At 42.4% G+C, this 19,150-nt stretch overlaps 1 protein-coding gene across 6 annotated transcripts; it reads left to right on the top strand.

Annotated features, from left to right (window-relative positions):
- The first annotated feature begins 4,687 nt into the window (after positions 1-4,687).
- ark2ca (arkadia (RNF111) C-terminal like ring finger ubiquitin ligase 2Ca) lies at positions 4,688-19,068 on the top strand. 6 transcript variants are annotated; one of them, XM_058616945.1, is made up of 9 exons: positions 4,753-4,886; positions 6,174-7,711; positions 12,249-12,549; positions 13,356-13,487; positions 13,620-13,749; positions 14,153-14,257; positions 14,447-14,542; positions 14,649-14,749; positions 16,653-19,068. In XM_058616945.1, the coding sequence occupies exons 2-9, from the start codon at positions 7,705-7,707 to the stop codon at positions 16,768-16,770; spliced, it is 990 nt and encodes a 329-aa protein (XP_058472928.1). In that variant the 5' UTR covers positions 4,753-4,886; positions 6,174-7,704; the 3' UTR covers positions 16,771-19,068. The 6 variants fall into 6 exon arrangements, with proteins under 6 accessions (XP_058472930.1, XP_058472931.1, XP_058472927.1 ...); XM_058616946.1 differs by having other exon boundaries at positions 4,822-4,898; XM_058616947.1 differs by lacking the exon at positions 6,174-7,711 and having other exon boundaries at positions 4,688-4,898.
- Positions 19,069-19,150: the final 82 nt, after the last annotated feature.

Genomic DNA, 19,150 nt, shown 5'->3' with positions numbered 1-19,150 from the left:
GGGACACAGTCTACAAGTTACCGAAATGTTGTTGTTTGTCTCTCCATGAGGAGAAACGTATCTCCCCCTTTTCGCTCGCCATCATGCAGTGCCCTGACCTGTCCAGTCCTCTTCATGGCGCGTGTTCGATTACGTGTGGGACGCTAGAGGGCGACAAGTGCTTTGTTTTTCAATTCAATTAAACTTTATTGATCGCTAAAATGTTATGGGAACTGTGCCGTTGTAAAACCTCACTAAAAGGAACGGAGTGACGCAGCGTTTGGTAACGGAAACGGAGTTACTGAATTTAAAAAAAACCAACGCATTACATTATTAGTTACTGAATAAAGTAACGGCGTTACGTAACGCGGTACTACCCAACACTGGTCAAAGAACCACAGTGGCCTTCGGATACCACAAAGAATTCAAACACTCTTTTATGACTGTCTCTACTCCTTAATTGTGCTTTTTCTCATTTTTCTTTATGCTTGCCCCTGACTTAATTTTAAAAAATGCGGCAGACCACAGACACGATGAACTTTGTAACCAATATTTTCATCATGAGAAAGGAAATCGAGAAGTCCCTGATGTAAATTGCTTACACTACAGGATATTCTGTTCAAATCAGCCTAAAAAAGGCTCCCACTATTGTCAGAAGGGCCAAATCAGGATCAAAATCTGGCCAATTACCCTCTAGTGTGAGACAGGCTTTCAGTGTTTCATGTATCAGGTTTCAGGAGTTGTTCTTTCTTTGTTTCCATAACAAGCTTATGCTGCAAAAGGTGTGTCAGTCCAGGCTGCTTCAAGATGGTGGCCTCTGTAAAGCAAACCCTTGCTTAAAGTACATTTAAAAAGCTTATTCTAAATATTGAGAAACCAAACAGTTGCTATTTTAAAGCGATTATATACTAATATTACAACACACTGAACCATTGAAAAGTTGACCGCTCTCTGTGAGTGAGAACAATACTTGTCTTAAGTACAACACTTAATCAGACATCTCAGTGTGTGTGCGCGTGTGTCTTTTTTATCTTGTGGCTAAACAGTCTAGACTATAAAACTTGCTGTGAACAATGCAACTTCACCCTCACCCACCAAAGTTGCATGCAGGGTCAGAGGTCACACCGTGACACCTGCCACTAGGGGGACATATGGAGTTCACATGAGGAGGACAATGAGGGAGTGGAGCAATGCAGTCTGCGGGGCCCTTTTCCTCAAACCAAAGAAGCCCTTCAGCCAACTCTTTTCACCCTGGAGACAGAACATCAGCTGTATGCTAATTTTTACAGGGCAGTGGTGTGACGGCCTCACAGAGCAGTGAATGTGCGAGCTCACGGACAGAAAAGAGAATCCTTCCTCCCTGCAGATGTCCCTTAAGTCTAGTGTAGTAAAAGTGTGCTGTAAAATGCGAGTTTATTCAGAATGACGGTCCGCTTGTTAATGACTACGCCAACCACCACCAGAGGGCTTAAAGCAACAAAAAGAAAGCATGGAACAACTTCTAATTACCAGTGAACATTACATGAGATGTTACTTTGAGTCTCTGCTCAATGAAGTTAGAATTACGGAGATTATTTCTTGTTTTTCTTACCTCTTCTTACAGAAAAAACCCGCATTCTAAGTAGAGTTGTGGGCAGTTTTCCTGATTTGACATTTTAGATTACGGAACCAAAAATGTAAATCAATTGATCATGAAAGCGACTGTTTAAACCAAAAAAAAAATGTATTGAAAGGTTTTAAATAGAAGGTAAGGGAATTACATTGATCTAAAATCCCTATACCCTATACTCTTTATTGTCGTGTAGGTGCTCGTTTGAGAAAAGTAAAGATCAAACGTCTGTTATTTTCAGGATAAAGGAAACTGATTGCAGTAGTTTGACCTGCGCTGATAGTAAACTATTATAAAAGGCTCTTTGTGTGGCACAGCAGGCTTAAAGTATTAGATGGTGGGAACTGGAAGGCAAGGACATATGGGACTAAGAGTTTTGTGACCCCCGCAGCCTCCCATGCCCATCTGTTCCTTCAACCCTCAGGCTGAACACTGAAGGCTGAGAGCCTTTCAGAATCCAAGACAGTATTCAGTATAGCTGATGTACAATCAAATGATACATCATATGTATAAGAGGCAGTTATATTTCAGAGGAGTTATGAATGGGAATAAATATCCTTAGCGATCTATGCAGAACAGATTATGCTGCTGCATTTACCTGATGACTGTCAAATAATCCACTGAATCAACTATAATTGAATTTGTCCTTAAAGGTTCTTATTACAGACAGACAACTGAGTATTTTCTCATGTGTACAAGTGAACGCAAGAAGTCACACATGTTTAGTGTGAAGCTTGTAAGATCCTTTCGGTAGTTCTGTGCAAGTCTGATGAGTCAGTGTTGCAATCACTCGTACAAAAATGATCTGCCAATTCTCACTAATTAGATCAGACGTCTACAAAGTGAAGACAGTGACATTTTGTGAGTTGAAAAATTACTGAACTTTGTGCCAGTGTTTATTGATGGAGATGATGGAGACGATGGAGAACATTCTGAACTATAAATACAGAATAGTGGACTATTACTGATTATAAATACCCAACCTTTCAAGCAAACTCAACTGTTGTTCTGTAGTTTAAAAGCCATGAACACCACTGACATCCCATATCACTTATTTTCACCTGATACTGAAGTTCTATCAGTGTGGTCTCTGCAGAGTAGATACTTACAGGAAGCTGTTACAGGAAATAACAGGAAAGAAACTAAAAAGTGTTTTAAAGTGTGACTCAGCTCAACCCATCAGCTGTCAGACACCCAATGAGTCAGTACCCACATCATCAGCATTCATTGAAGTGTTGTGTCAGTGTTGTCACTATGTTTACATGGACACCAGTGATCGGAGTATTGACCTTATGCATCATTCTGATTAGGTTAATTGAGTCCAGGTTCACAACCCAGTTGGATCAAGTGCCTCAATGCTCTGGTTTCCTCCCACAGTCCAGACACATCTAGAGGTTAATTGAACACTCCAAATTGCTTGTAGGTGTGAATGTGAGGCTTAATGGTCGTTTGTTTCTGTGTGTTGGCCCTGGTGACCTGACCAGGGTGTGCCACGCCTTTTGCCCTGTGTCAGCTGGGATTGGCTCCAGTGACCCGCGACCCACATGTGGAGGATTGAAGCGATAGACAGTGGATGGAATCACAAATAGAATATCATTTTCATCTTATAGAGCAAAGCAAACATTACACTGAGGAAACTCTGATAATCTGATTAAGACATACCTGTCCACATCAGAATATTGCTGTCAATGTAAACGTCATCATATTCACCTGAGCCAAAATGTCTGCAGTTACAAAAAAAAACAAAAACATTAGTACATATAGTTTGTTGACCCAGTGTAATCCACAGCTCCAGCCTTATCAGATCCACAGGTATGAGAATGCATCATATCATTACAAGAAACTGTATGCTACTGTTTCTGTTTCTAAGTGTGTGGGTAATTTCCTTAAACATCACCCAAAGCACATTCACACACCTTATTATCTTTCTCTTGTTCACTATTATACTTTATAATAAAGCACACGATGTGAAAAACTTCACATCTTGTGTTTAACTATAGTAAATAATAAAGACAGATGACAGTAGTTTTGCACATTATCAGATTTTCCCTCTTTTTTGTGATATTCGATCCAGTGATTTTAACCAGTAACAGACTGGAATACAATACTACTGGAATTAGGGATGCACGATATTGGACTTTTTGCCGATATCCGATATGCCAATATAACGGGAGTGATTAGGCCAATACCCGATACCGATATATACATATACAAAGGCAACTGGACCTCTCCTCCAAAAGGCTTCTTCAGTTCTAATTTTGGTGTGGGAGTCCTCAGGTCTTCAAGAACAGAAGTCCAGTGCCATGTGCCCAACTACAGAGGTAATTTAGTCTCTTATGTAGTGTAATGAACATAATCTCTTGCATACTCATGTCGCAGCAGATGTAGATATACATTTTCTTCATTGAGCAAATAATAAAGTAAATAGAGGACACCAGCATGGAAGTCAAGGAGGTAGCAGCCTATTTAGCTACTGTTGTAATCATTTGTCATATCGGCTTGATAGGTCTTGGTGTGTTTGCCGATATCCGATAATACATTTTAAATAATGTCAATAATATTGTGCATCTCTAACTGGAATACAAAGCCTAGTGTAAGATCAGTTCTAATGTCCCCAGAGGTAGCATTTCAATATAAATTCACAAAAATTCTCAAAATCAACTCCACAGAACTCTCTCTTTCTCTCTGTGTGTGTTTCTCAGTATAGTGGTATTCAGAGTTCAGGTCACTTGGAGAGAGGAAACAGCAAAATTGCTTTTGCAAAAGTCATGCACTGCAGATGTGATCTTCACCTTGGTTAGATGAAATATTTAATTAAAACCAAATGTTCTAACATTACCTCCAGATTTACTAGAATTGAGACAGATTTAATTTATTTTCATTCAACTCTTGATTCTCATACATACAGGCTAAATAATGAATGAAATCCAATGATGACGTTTTTCTTTAGGGAGAAACCAGACGCTAACATCTATGTGCTACTGGATTCAGTCATGGAGGGTAGGGGGCGGGAATAGCTGCAGACATTCACACGGCCCCGCCCCGCGCTACTCCTATTGGCTGAGGTGGGTGCTAAAGCCGCAGGCTCCAGCTCGCAGCGTTGCAGTGATTGGCTGTGCGGCTGTGCGTGTGTCAGCAGTGCAGCCTGTGTGTTTGAATGTGCCCAGCACTGGAGGGGGATCATTTCCATGGACCATCTGTCTCGCTGGCTGCCCACACAACAAAGAAGGACCCAGGATGGTGTTAGTACATGTCGGATATCTGGTTCTCCCCGTCTTCGGCTCGGTTAGAAATAGAGGTATGACTAGCCGTATGTATGTTTTCTCTCCTTTTTTGTATTCTAACCCCTTCAAAAATGTCTCCTCGTCTCTTCATTTTTTTCTTTAATGTCCTCAAATGATGTAAACAGACGTGACACCTGCTAGCTACGCGACAAATAACATTAGCCGCGTTGCTAATAACGGTAGCGTCGTGTAAAAGCGGCGGTTTAAAAGCAGCGTGTCTCGAGACATTTAATCTCACAGGAGCAGTGAGTGTATTTGTGTTCGGAAGCTTCGGGGCCTGTTCAAATGACCGCAGCTGTCAAATGGCAGCCCCGCTTGTTCTTTTCATCCTCAGCTGCTCGCGCTGCCTCAGCGCTGCTGTGTTTACGTGCAGCTCGTTAGCTCGAGACAATAACCGACAGCGAGACACGGATACATTTACTCGCTGCTCGCTGTTTACTGCTAATTATGTCCACAACCGTATCGCGATTAGGACTACACCAATTAATCCATTACGGATAGGTTACGAAATAAATCCTTGTCTATTTTGACAATCGATTAATCGTTTGACGATGCGTTATTAAGATTTCAGGTCCTCAATTGTGAATAGTCTCTGGTTTCTTTGCTCTTCTATGACAGTAAACTGAAAATGTCTGTCTCATGTGTAGAAAAAAACAAACACTTGAAGACGTCATTATTCTGAGGTTTGGGGAACACTAATCGTCATTTCACCCGTTTTCTGCTTTTTTTTAATGGACAAAGCAACTAATCAATTAATGGTGATTATAAGCAGTTGATTAATCTGTGATGAAAATAATGATTTGTTTTAGCCCTCGTCTGGATCTGTCTTGAATTTGGCCATGCAAGCAGCTGACAATATGACAAGGGGTTGTCTGCCCCTTTGTGTGCAACTGGCATCCAGTGTTGTTGTTGTTTGTGGTCAGTTGACGCTTTTTAATGACTAATAATCAATTAACACATCTTCCAATTCAGACCGGTAGTGAAAAGGTGCTAGATCACATTATTGGGTTGCAAATGGAATATTTACATATGGTGGCATTTTGCCTTAAACGTTAAGAAAGTGTCTGAAAGTGACCAATAAAAGCTGCGGTTGAGAATCATCACAGCAGAAAGGCGAATAATCACAGTCGTCCAATTTGGCATAATAACATCAATATCATCCTCCACTGCAGCAGGCTATCTGTGTTGATTATGTAATAATAATAGTAGTGTTAATAACACTTTGCATTGTTAAAACTACATGCAGTAGCACCAATGATTTCATTGTGCTTTTATTTGTGTTCTTTTTTCCTGTTCCATAGTATCGAGGCTGGCTCTACATTCCGCATTTCTCAGACCTTTGTCCCCCTCCATTGTGTAGCTAACGATCATCTGCTGCTGTCTGCCGTAGCCTCTGCCTGTTCTCTGCATCTAGCTGTATTGTGAACCCCTTCTTCCTCATTTCCTCTTTCCATCCGAAGACGACATTGGCATTAAAATCGAGTTCCCACTCATACCGTATCCTTCTGTGTAACAGACTAAAGAATAACACCTTCTGTAGCCAACAGTTTGTCTTAATTTAAACTGTCATGTTGCTCTTTAGTGAATAACCCATTGTAGCATTAGATTTGACTACAGACTGTCATTGTGTTTCTCCCATTCAGTGTGGATAGAATACATTCTGCTGTAAATTTCTGTAAAGTGGATACTTTTTCATTCTCCTTTCTAAATTTATTAGAGTGAGGCTCGATCAAAGTCATTGGATGTTGTGTCCATCCCCTATTTGTTAAGGTGCATTGTACCAGCTTTTGTCATCAATGACACCTGTCTATGATCACCTTCTCTCAAATAACCAATTATCATTTTGTGCTAACATTCAGCAATTGGCCTACACTTACAGTACTAAAATCACAATAATTTGGTTCACTGCACCTGCTATAGTGGCATCCAAACGACTGGTCACAGTCCCATCCATGTGTGAAAGCCTTTGATCCTGCGAGCTAAATTGACTTTGTCAGTTATAATAAATTGGCAAGACTCTGGCCTAACTTGTCTTGCCATTTTGAAAATCTGAGCCCCTTTCTTAAAGTCTTTTCTTTTGACACTTCCAGAATGCTATCCATTTTACAGGGATGTGTATATCCTGCACTGCTGTAGATCTCCTTTTAGAATCAAAATGTCTTTTTATTCTTTGGTTGTGGTTTTTTCTACCTTATGTTCTTGTATTAGATCCTAATGCATGGTCATTTTATACTTTTGTTTTTCCACATTGAACAGCAGATTCCAATGTAATCTTTGTTTAGAGATGTCCCTGCTGTACTGAATTGTGCCGTAAGCATACACATCTACTCATTGGATGCTGCTTCTGTTCTGTTAACCCTACAGAGAGCATGGTCGGGCCTTGCCTTTGGTCTTTATTTGCATGGTATAATTATAGTTATACAGTACCTGTTACTCTTATTATTACTATTATCACACAGTGCCACACATACTAATATTTTCCAATAAAGACTGTAGTTTTCTTCCTAACCTTCAGTGTGCTTTTTGCTGATTTCCATGTGTTCCTCCCTTCCTCCCTCCACACTGCTGTCACTGAGACAGTCCCCTCACTCTATATGTGCTCTCATTTCTTGGCTGTCATTGACAGAGTTTCTTCACATTGTTGCTCTGCATAGTTTATAGAGTTGGGACAACCAAATGTTCTAGAATGTTTATAATGTAACATTCTGTCATTCCCTCCTTTTCCATACATGGTTCTTTAAAAAATGCAACTCAGTGTCACTCATTGGTGTTTATTGGTGTCGACTTAACATTGGAACTATTTTGGACAAAACTCACAAAAAGGACTTTGAAATGAATGGTAATTATTTTCTTGAAAAACTGAGAAATAAAAGGTAAATGAAAAATAAAACTTGAAAGTAGAGTATTGAAAAAAAACAATTAAGTTACTTGTTGACCTAATTCATAGCATTGCCTAAATAATATATGGAAACAGACATATTAAAGGGTTATATTCCATGGTATACATATCATGACAAATGATTCTTCCCAATTCACGATTATGTCAAACAATTTAAAGGTAGGATTGGAGATCTTCGAAAAACTTTGAATTAAAAAAGTCCAAGCCCCTTTCTTCAGACTTCCCTCTGAATCTCCGCCTCCAGAGCACAGGAACGCGCAACGAACACCGATTCATGAGCACTGCGCAGCATCGGTAACTTTCGGTATTTTGTTTTTTTTAAGTTTTTTTGGATACTTGTTCAATTGACAACACGATGATGGAAAAACGACATTTTGCAGCCCATTCTGTCGCCACCGTACGCAGCACCGATGTTCACTCTGGTCTTGGATCGCTCTGCGACAGCCTTTTTCTTGGCAGTAGCTTTCCCAAAAAACGTCTTTTAAGTTTACAACCAACACCTTTTTTTGGCACCTTTTTTTTTTTTTTCCCCATAACGTTACTGCAACGGTCTCGTTGGATTTAGCAAGCTAGCATAAGCTTGACGTCAGTGCACGAAGAGGGGTACAGTTCGTGCACGGCGACAGTTGGCAGTTTGCATCACGATCCAGTTAATTTGTTCGGGGCCATTTAATATGATTGGCTGGTGTGTTTAAAGGCCTGTCCGTTCCCCAGTTGACCGGCATTTTTCATTTTTTTGACAATGCATTAATTAATTGGTTGTGCAGAGGATTTTAAGCAATACAGGAAAAAAAATGCTCCAGAAAATGATCTCTGACCCTACCTTTTGGTAGGTTTTGACTGTCTGGTATCTCAAATCAAAAGACCTTGGAAGTCTTTCTCACTTCCTTTTATTATAAATGATGGGCTACATCCTTCTGTATGTTGTGCAGTTCTGTCCTATATGGTGTTAAAGGAATAGTTAATAATCTTTTGAAATCTGCTTATTCACTTTCTCGCCAAGTAGTCAAACTGTGAAGCTCCAATAAGTTAGCGTAGCTTCAGTCACCAAACGTTTCCTTTTTGCACGTATTATTTGCGTCTTTATATACAAAAGAGACCTAACCTGTCTATAAGTGATGTCGAGAAATGCTAGTTGGTTGATTTTGTTACCGTTTGGAAGAGCACGGCCAGCTGGCATTTCTACACCCGTCTCCAGAATTTCTGTTAAAATAAATGTAGTCGTCAACATTTTCAGACATCACTCATCCGACTCCCCACCTGAAAGTTAAACGAGCAGATTTCCCTCACGAGAATCTTCAAACGTGACGCATACTGAGAAATCAGTTTGGTTCAACTGCTGAAATGTGACTCTTTCATGTGTGAAGCCTTATCTCTGTGTGTCTGTGTGATGTTTAAATAACTGGGCTCTTTCATCCACTTCTGTTCTTGTTATTCGTGCACACAGACGTCGAAACATATAAACAAACCCTTAAGTCCCAGAAAGGACAATGCAAAATCAAAATTGACGATGATTGCCATATAATGTGACTCATTACAATACAAATGCAGGTAAGGGTCATAATTGAATTGCAGGGAGTCTGACATTAAATGAGAATATCCTAGGCTCATAATTGGTTTTACAGGTTCTGTTTGTTTTATCTGGCACTGGGAGTTTTCCCACTATAATCGATGCATTAAAAAGCCCTTGCATGCTTGAGAAGTTGCTCGTTACTTAAAGCAGAGGCTCTGTTGTCGTAAAGTTCGAGTAGTTTGTGTCACATTTTAAATCGAGCATTTTAAGGAGTGTTGGTCATGGGACTCCTTTGCTGACCCACTCTAGCCACTTGAGCCTTTTTACATCTGTTCGCAACGTCTGAAATAGTCCCAAGTTATTTCTGTGTGTACATAAGGTGTGGCCGAGAAGTAGCCTTGTGTGCGCTGCAAGTTTTTGCCACTGACAACAGCGATTCTTTGAAATAACTCACCAGCTGTCATGCACACAGTAGCTGCTCAGTCACAGACTTTATTAACATTATGCTGCTGTCTTCCATTCTGACCTTATTTGACCTATTGTACAGGAATAAGGTCACTGAGCAGATTTCAAGCATGAGCCATTTCTGCATACAGACAGCAGTGCATAGACACAGTGGTAGATATCTCTCCTTAGTCCAGTACTTCTCAAATGGCGGGCGGGGGGGGGGGGGGTTGAGAGGCAGGCCAGGAAAACTCATACTGTGGGTTATACCGATAAATAAATAAATAAATAAAAATGATCAGGTTCTCAATAGTATTTCAATTGGGGGGGGGGGGGGGGGGCGTGAAAACATTTCTGTCCTCTGGGGGGCCATGAAAGAAAATAATAGAGAACCACTGCCTTAGTCCCACATTCTGTGTAATTGTGTGCGTGTTATTCAGCGATATCTGCTGGTATGTTGATGGATTTCACTGAATGACTCCTGAGTGTTACATGACAGAAGAGCGCTGGAGTAGGAAGAGGACAGGATTATGTTGGAGGGAGGAGTTGTGAGTGTAAAGCTGCAGTGATGGCAGCAGGAGGGGGGTGAGGGAGGGAGGAAGGGAGGGAGAGACAGATCTAATGTCAGACTGCTGCAGTCGCTGGTGGGCGGTGCTTACGGGCTGTCACTCATTCAAGGGACACCATGCTGCAGCCACACCGTGGGGGAGGGGCTGCCAGTGCAGCAGCTCGGGGGTGAGGAGAGAGGGGGGATGAGAGTGTGTGAGAGCATGCGTGTGGATGGGTGGAGGTTTGCTCTGCACCATTCAGTCTGCATTTCTGTGGGTTTCTGTGAGTCAAAGACGCAGCGGTGAGACGTTAGAGCAACAACATCAGAGCTGCTGAGCCGTCCCACGATAATGTCAAATATTGATATGAGCAGCTGATGCTGTGGAGGAGACAAGAGACAAATAATTTGACATTTACTCGCAACTTCACACAGATTTTTTGAGTCACCGGGTCACAGGCTTAATGCAAAAGTGATGCACAGCTTTGTACAAACAGAGGTGATGAAACAGCATAGTCTTGCTCTGACCAGTCAGCTATTTTAGAAGATCACAGAATTTGGAAAAAAAAGAGCAGTTTCACTGCAAAATCATCATAAAACAACAAGGTTTAGTATGAATTAAATAAAAAAATATTTCATATTTCACTGGTGCTTGTATAGCACACAAAGAACCCAGCAAGAAACCCACAAGAAAAAGATAATTTACCTTTCGTGTCTGGACGTGGCCTTAATGCTGAGCTAAGCCAACAAGCTGCTGACTATCTTTCACCAATAATCAAGAAAATAGACAAACTTACCAATGGTATTATTCCCATAAACAACAAATATGTAAATAGATAATCATCGGGTATCTAAGAGATGTGGGCTTTTGTGGTAAAACTGGAGAAAAAAAAAGAGATGATTATTTGAATTTTTCCATTATTATTTTTACATGGAACAGAAGGTTAACACGTGTTACTAATCTCATTAATGAAGGCTCATTTGCAGCACATGTTTACCTACTGTTTTATTTCAAAATGGCTGCTGTGACAAAGGATTATTTGGTCTGAAATGATTACAGGTTACAGCTTTCAAATTGCAAAAAAAACAACAACTAAAAGCTGAAGGGACTGAATGTAATTCTAGATCATTTAAAGGCTCATGACTCTGATATTTTAATACACACACACACACATGGTACAGTCCATCTTCCACCCCCTGTTGTCTACATCCTGGTCCAGAAACCTAGTAAATTGTTAAACTGTAATGGGAAGTTGAATTATTAAATAATTGTGCCCACTTCACCTTCCTTCCAAGCCTCCTTTCTAGAAGCCCAGAGTAATTTATATCGATTGTTTAGTGCAGGTCGATACAGAGGAGATTCATTTTAAATTCCCCACAATCTCATGTTGCCTGCACCTCAGATAGGAAGGGTGGGGGAGGGTAGAAATGGAAGCAGATAATATTTTTTTGAGCCCACTTCTCTTGCTGTGGTGCATGACAACTATCACGTCATACAAATAATGAAAAATATAGTGCACATTTAAATGTATCTCCAAACCGCAGACTCAATAAAGCATCTAAATCTTTGAAAGCGATGACAGACTGCAGACGACCTTCGGTGCTGTAGATCTCTGAAACACCCTGGGCTGTTAGTGAAGATCTATTCCCCCTGCTGGCTAAATTATGGCACACAGACAGGCAGGCCACTGGCTGCAATCTGTCTGTGGGTTTAGATCTCAGGGTTTCACTGGGTGTGTGTGTGTGTCTTCCATCTGTTGTATTGTCTCCTTTGTCTTGGTCTCCTCCTAAGTCAGGACTGTCCTATTTTTATGTGCTGTCTGTATTTATATGTTTTTAAGTGTACCATCTTTGTAAGAAATAGTGCGTCTCATTCACATTTACATGTTCTATTCGTTGGTTTTGTCTGGGTCTGCGTGTGGTGTCCGTTTGCTTGGAGTTCATTTCTGATCGGTCAAATTTATAACCCACAGGAGCACACTTCAGCAGGCATCACAATAGCCATGCTACCTCCTGCCGACACTTTCACCTGGGTGCTCCCCAGGCACCACTCTCAGCTGAGTTCCCTCTAGGACACAGCAGCCAGTCTCCTCAGACAGGCCTGTCCACCCACCTGCCCCCGGCACACCACCCACCTCTCACTGCCCTGCCTGCACCCCCCCAGTTCCAGGATGTGCCGGGGCCTCCATTCCTACCTCAGGCCTTACACCAGCAATACCTCATCCAGCAGCAGCTTATCGAAGCGCAGCACCGCCGGATCCTCCCACACTCCAGGTAAAACCACAGCTACGTCCATATAACAAAAAGTATATGAGTCCTTTGGGGTTTTCTGTCATAAAATGTTTTCCATCAAAGTCACAATAAATAACAAAGACAACAAATTTACTTCAGAATGGCTTCACCCAAAGAATACCCACCTTTTGATGTGGACCCGACAGACACCAGACATCCTAAAATCATAGCTGAGCTGAAGGAAGAATTCCTCCTGAACAGTGTGAAGCTACTAGAAGAGCTTATTTAAAGTTATTGTTGCCAACATGGACGTTGAACCTTCATTTTTTGCACATTTTGTGATTTATCGTTCCTAAAGTTCTACCTGAACTGGGAAAACCTTTGGGGTTTGTTTGACACCTTATAGGGCAGCCCATGGGATAAGTGGAATGGGGACTAGGCTTGTAACCGGAGGGTTGCCGGTTTGAGTCCACACCAGGTCAAAAAAGGGCTAGGGTACCCAACCCACATTGCTCCCCGGGTGCTGCTCAGTGGCTACCCACTGCTCCTATTTCTAGGAAGGTTTCTAGTGGAGGATGCAGAGAAGAAATTTTCCCTGCGGGACTGATAAATGACTCGTTTAATTTAATTTTAATACTTGAAACAATTGACAGTCTGACTTGAACGAGTCCAGGTTGTCTGATGTTGTTTATCTACATGTGTGTTCTGACTTCTACTGTAACTGTACTGCTGCCTCCTTGGCCAGGTCTCACTTGTAAATGGGTCCAAATTCATGGAGAAAACCAGAAAATGTCACAGTTGTCACTGTATGTCCATGAAACAAAGTCAAACTAATGATCTCATTGCAGAAGAACCCAGGAGCGTATTCCCCTCAACCCCCACAGACTGCGTCCCGGCTATGAGTACTCGCCGCCGCTCCACGTTCCACAGCCAATGGCGCAGCAGCAGCCGCCGCGGTACCTGGCCGAGGGCACTGACTGGTGAGTCCCCCGTTGGACTTTAATGAGAGTCAATTACCTCTGTCCTTTCATCTCTGCGCCCATCTGTGTGTCTGTCACATTGCCTGGCAAGAGTGGCGATGTAGATTTAGTCACCTGTCCGTTTGCCTGCAGGGATCTCAGCGTTGACGCCGGCCTCCCTCACCACCAGTACCAGCTCCAGCAGCTTCCACATCACTATCAGCATTACTTAGCCTCCCCTCGGATGCACCACTTCCCCAGGAACACATCCTCCACACAAGTGGTATGTTTAAATACACACACTGTTCTATCCTGTTTGACTTCACTACCAAGTCAAATTATATTTTATATTTTATGTTTGTTGCCAGACTCAAGGGCCACATAATAAAGAAAAGACACAAATGCAAGAAAAAGAGAAAAACATACACAGATGTTTGTAAAAGACCAGAGTTTGACAGCAGCAAAACAGCAACAGTCAATGCATTTATCTGACGGCGCTCAAGTTATGGAGCCAAGCTTTGAAAGTGCTCCGACTACCCCAGCTTTACAGAATAAGTCAAGGTTTATCGAGCTATATCCAATCATTGTAGGCAACCTGAAGCTTATTTTTTATTTGTTTTTCCTCAGTCAATTGACATCTCGATCTGGAAGTTGCAGGAAAATGATGAAGAGTTTTCTTTCTGTAGGTTGTGCATGAAATCAGAAACTACCCGTACCCCCAGCTGCACCTGTTGGCCCTGCAGAGTCTGAATCCTTCAAGGCACGCCACTGCTGTGCGAGAGAGTTACGAGGTAAAAATATCTCCATAAACATTTCTTGAGTTTCACTTTTCAGACTGGAACACCTTGTCCATTTTTGGACAAGGTGGACAACGGACACTTAAAGTGCTTTGTGAGTATACTGGATAGCGTTTGAGGTTCAAAGGTCCAGTTAATTAGCTCTGTATGTGTTTTCCTTCTCTCTCTTTCCTTTTCCTCCAGGAGCTGTTGCAGCTGGAGGACCGGTTGGGGAGCGTCAGTAGAGGAGCCGTTCAGACGACCATAGAGAGATTCACCTTTCCACACAAGTACAAGAAGGTACGGCATGAAGACGTCAGTGATTATACAGAAACCATTGTTTCAAATGTTTTTTCCCATTGTGACCCTGCCTTTGTTGTCTTCCTATGATGTGACCTGTTCACAGAGAAAGCCATTGCAGCTAAAGATTGGCGAGGAGGAGGAAACGGATGTGGATGAGAAATGTACCATCTGTCTGTCTATGCTGGAGGACGCAGAGGACGTCAGGTCAGAAATACTTCACAACCTCACACTCACTGTCACTAAAATAGCATTTTCCATTAAGAGATCTTTTGGAAGCGTCGAGTAAAACGTTAAAAGCAAAATGATTACTGAGTGTCTGCTGTAGAGGAGGATCAGCTAACAAAGTGGTGTCGTAATCCCCCGCACCATGGCCCCTTAATCTCACAAATGACCTGATAATATATAATTCATTTAATGTGCACGAAACACAAAGTGTAAAGATGGATTCTTTGTTCTGAGAAGAAATAGTCACGCTCACATCAACACTTCAAGTTCACTTACACTTAAGTTAGAGTTAGACTCCTTTTTCTTTTATTCAGATTAAACAAGAGCCAGTATCAGTCATTGAGCTCTACCTACAGTAGCTGCGGCTGCTTCAGTCTCCCCGTCTTACTCTCAGGAAGTGAATAAACACACTGTATTTTAAAGATGATGAACTATTTCTTTAAAGGTCCAGTGTGTAAGAACTAGTGACCTCTAGTGATGAGACTGCAGATTGTAACAAACGCAGCACTCTTCCATTCAGCCCTCCCATACCAGAGTGAGTCAGGGAACTATTATTATGGCACTTTTCCAATATACAGTCCTTGCATGGTACGGCTGCATGAAACTGACACACACATACTAGTGACTAGTGACTTGTACTGAATCATTAGAATCAGTTAATTCAAAATATTTGTTCATGGATTTGTTCAGTACTTCCTGCACAGACTCAGTCACTGAACTGAAATACAGCCGCAATGCTGTCACTAATTACAAAAGACATTTCCTTGGTAAATGTTGCAGACTAACGCATGTCTTCAGTATTTTTAAATCTACTGTTCGGCATTGAGACGTGATGACTATTCCAGTGACGCATAGTATCGGCTCAGCTCGCTTGGAACCTCGATCTTCTTGGTAGCCCCCAGTACCGGGGGCAAAAAAAACCGCACCGCAACGCACGTTAATCAACAGCACATTTACCTTTGATCAATATTGACATGCTGCATACCCACAGAAAGCTACGAAACTCGGCCGTCATGTTGAAAAAAACAAACAACATGTCTGCCCGACAGTAGAGACGGTACCATTTATATCACTCTACGACCAAAAGATACACATATACAAGAAATACAACCAGAAATGTTGTCTTACACCTCCCAGCATGCTTTGGGGGCTCTTCCTGGTCTGTTTGGTCATTCCAAACGGCCATTAGCTTGTTTTGATTGGAGGGCAAATGTCCGTCAAACTAGGCATCTCTTCACTAAAACATCCGTAATTTCACTCTGCTTCACTTCAGCATCATCACACTTAATGTCCCCACGTTGTTACATGACTTCCATGAGTTTTTAAGCTCCTAATGCACATTCTTAAAGGTGATATTTATTTTAAAATGCAATATTTCTTTGGGCGAGGGAAAAAAATCCTTTGTTTATTGTGGGTCTCATCTGCATTTACTCTGGCACAGTGGTATCTACAGTGAAACTTACACTTCTGGTGGAATCGCACAAGTTTTATCTTTATTTCGAGACCAAGATAATTCACATAGAGCTTGTAATTGCAGTGATATACTAGTTACTATTAGTTTGGGCATTTCATTTTCAAACTGGAAAATACCAGGTGCTATCGCTAATGGAAAAGCAAAACAAAAATGTGCCGAGTCGTGCCGTGCTGGAACTGTGTAGTGGGAAAGCGCCATTCTACTGTGAGCACATGGACCAGCACATGCACTTAAAATGGAGAGTCAGTTTACGGCACATGGAGTCTGAGCTGTGTGAAAAGGTGCAGCGAAGTTCTCTCTCCACATGCCTGAAGGAACTAAATTAACTCCCTGCAACTGGGAGCCTCATGCTTGTCATTGTGAGTCAACACTGACCCTGGTATCTCTGTCTCTGTCTCCGTCCTGCAGGAGACTACCCTGCATGCACCTCTTCCACCAGGGCTGCGTGGACCAATGGCTGGCCACCAGCAGGAAGTGTCCCATCTGTCGCGTTGACATCGAGACACAGCTGAACCCTGACAGCTGATGAGATTCAAGCCCCCCCTCCCATCCTCCTCCTCCTCCTCCTCCTCCCCTGCTTGTCAATCACCCATATGTGGTTTCTGCTCTCTTCCACCCACCACCACCCCCCTCCGCCTGGCCCCGCCTCCCCTGCGCTCCTGTTGTTGGGTGCTTTGCCAAAATGTCTCCAGACTTCACGTGACATCACCAACCTTCTGACTCACGCTTTATTGAGCCAAGCCCGGACAACTTACTGCACGAGGGGCGACCGCAATGGACGTCTCTTTAAATAGAAGCACATCTCTCTGGAAGCAGAAGGCATACACACACACACACACACACACACACACACACACACACACACACACGCTCCCAGTCATGTACACAGGGTTTACTTGTAGCTTGCTGGTCGTACGTGGGGTGTCGTTGCTGTTCTAGTGTTGTACTGTAGGTAATAGCCTTGGGCTGTGTAGCATGTCCTTAAAGCCATGACTTGATGTTCTGAGAGTGGAAAACACGCAACCCCACACTGAGCTGGCTACTTAACACACACACACACACACACATACATACATACAGTATAGTGTATATATGCGGTGTTTTCTCTTTTCAAACACAACCAATATTAATATTCTGCCACATAAGAAAGTTTAACAGACACTAAATGCTCTGATGCCATGTTTACCTAAAGATCATTTGTGTAGTAGAGTAGCAGTAACCAGCAAGTGATAACCTGGTCGCAGCCCCGCCTTCCTGGGGGTCAAGCACCAGCGAGCTGAGTGTTTTTAATCCGATCATGCAGCTTTGACATTTTGCAATACACTTGTACATTTACCTTTGGGGCCGGTGTCGCATGTGTGTGTGTGTGTGTGTGTGTGTGTCGTCTCATTCACTGCCCCAACACACACACACACACACACACACACACACACACCCTGAGCCCAGTGACTGAGCCGTGGTGTGCTTAACGTTTAAAAGTAGTTAGAAGGTGTTGTACCAAAATGGATTTTTCTTCATAGTGTAGCTTCAAACGTGACACGGAGCGCACGTCCACGTCTGTGCGCTGCCCTGCTCTGTGTGTGTGTGTGTGTGTGTGTGTGTGTGTGTGTGTGTGTGTGTGTGTGTGGGTGACTCCAGAGCACGTGGCTCCCAGGGTCAAACTGGGCAAACATGAGTGTGTTTGAAACGGTTTCAGGTAAACTCACGAGCATGGCCACTGGAGTGCTTATACAACACAAAGCCAAATAAAAAAAAAAAGGAGGATGGATGGATGAAAAAAAAAAAAAAATAAATTCATGCACTAGCTGGAGACTGAGGTGGGAGGAGGATTTAGCCGCTCTCGTACCTGCGCCTTCACCTGGCGCAGGGCCAGTGGCAGAGCGTTGCTGTAGCTGAAATGCATGTTTCCTCCATCAACTCCGGCTGTTAGCTTTGCTGGGATTATTTCGTATTAAAAAAGGGGGCAGAGACGGCTGTGCATGACTTAGTTAATCTGAGCTGTGACTATCTTCTCAACACTAACAAACAAATGAGTCCGGTGTCAGTAGTGGATCCCCCCTGACTTGTAGCGTGTGTTCGTCCCCTTTGGTGGCAAACAATGGGGTCCACTTCTTTTTTTCTTTTTTCTTTTTTTTTGACCTTTTTTGCCTAAAGAACAAGCACATGTGACAATAGTTACAGCAACAAAAGTCTTTTGATTTTCTTTTGTTGGTATTGCATTTGCGTTGGTTTATATTTAGAAATAGATTCATGCAGTGTTTCGAGCAGAGAGAGAGAGAGAAGAGCTTGTGTTTTGATCTTGTGTATTTATGTGACAGACCTCCCCTCGTGGTTGCTATGCTGGTTGCTATGCTGTATTGCTAGAACATTTAGAATGTGGCGTTAACGGAGGCAGCCTCTCTCTCACACACGCAGTGCACACAGACACGAGCAGGGAAACCGTCAGGCTGTTAAATCCAACCTTTATTCTCAGCTGTTTGCTTTTCTGTCTATTTTCATCCTTTGTGTCGGGCCGGTCTCTGACGGCCGCACTGTGGGAATTAAGACTTGACCCTGAGTCTCTCTGAGCCTCGGGGGGCAGGGGGGGGGCCCCCAGTGATGATGAATCAGAAAAGTTGGACGTGCCTGTGTCGTGTGTGTGCACTGCCAGTGTTGACACTGCCTCCTCCTGTAGTGGAGTCATCTGTGATGAAGTTTTCATAGTTTACACAGGGTGTTGTCAATTGAGATGCCTTAAGTATTTAACAATCATAATTTATTACTAACTGTAGATATTGTGGGTATGTATTTAATTTTGTATAGTTTTTTTTCCGTGGGTGGGTGCGGGTGGGGGTGAATGAATCATAATTTATTTATTTAGAAATAACACAAAAATGCTATGAAAAAACTATTACCTCATTTTTGCA

The sequence above is a fragment of the Solea solea genome, chromosome 19 (assembly GCF_958295425.1).
Source record: "Solea solea chromosome 19, fSolSol10.1, whole genome shotgun sequence".
Lineage (NCBI taxonomy): Eukaryota > Metazoa > Chordata > Actinopteri > Pleuronectiformes > Soleidae > Solea > Solea solea.
The sequence above is the reverse complement of the archived record's forward strand: the minus strand, read 5'-3'. Positions and strand labels throughout refer to the sequence as shown.

Excerpts from the sequence above, each read along its gene's own strand:
- ark2ca (XM_058616947.1), top strand. The coding sequence starts at position 4,826 with ATGGTGTTAGTACATGTCGGATATCTGGTTCTCCCCGTCTTCGGCTCG. Across the intron at positions 13,750-14,152 it reads ACACATCCTCCACACAAGTG|GTTGTGCATGAAATCAGAAA; the intron begins GTATGTTTAAAT and ends TTCTTTCTGTAG. Across the intron at positions 14,750-16,652 it reads GAGGACGCAGAGGACGTCAG|GAGACTACCCTGCATGCACC; the intron begins GTCAGAAATACT and ends TCCGTCCTGCAG.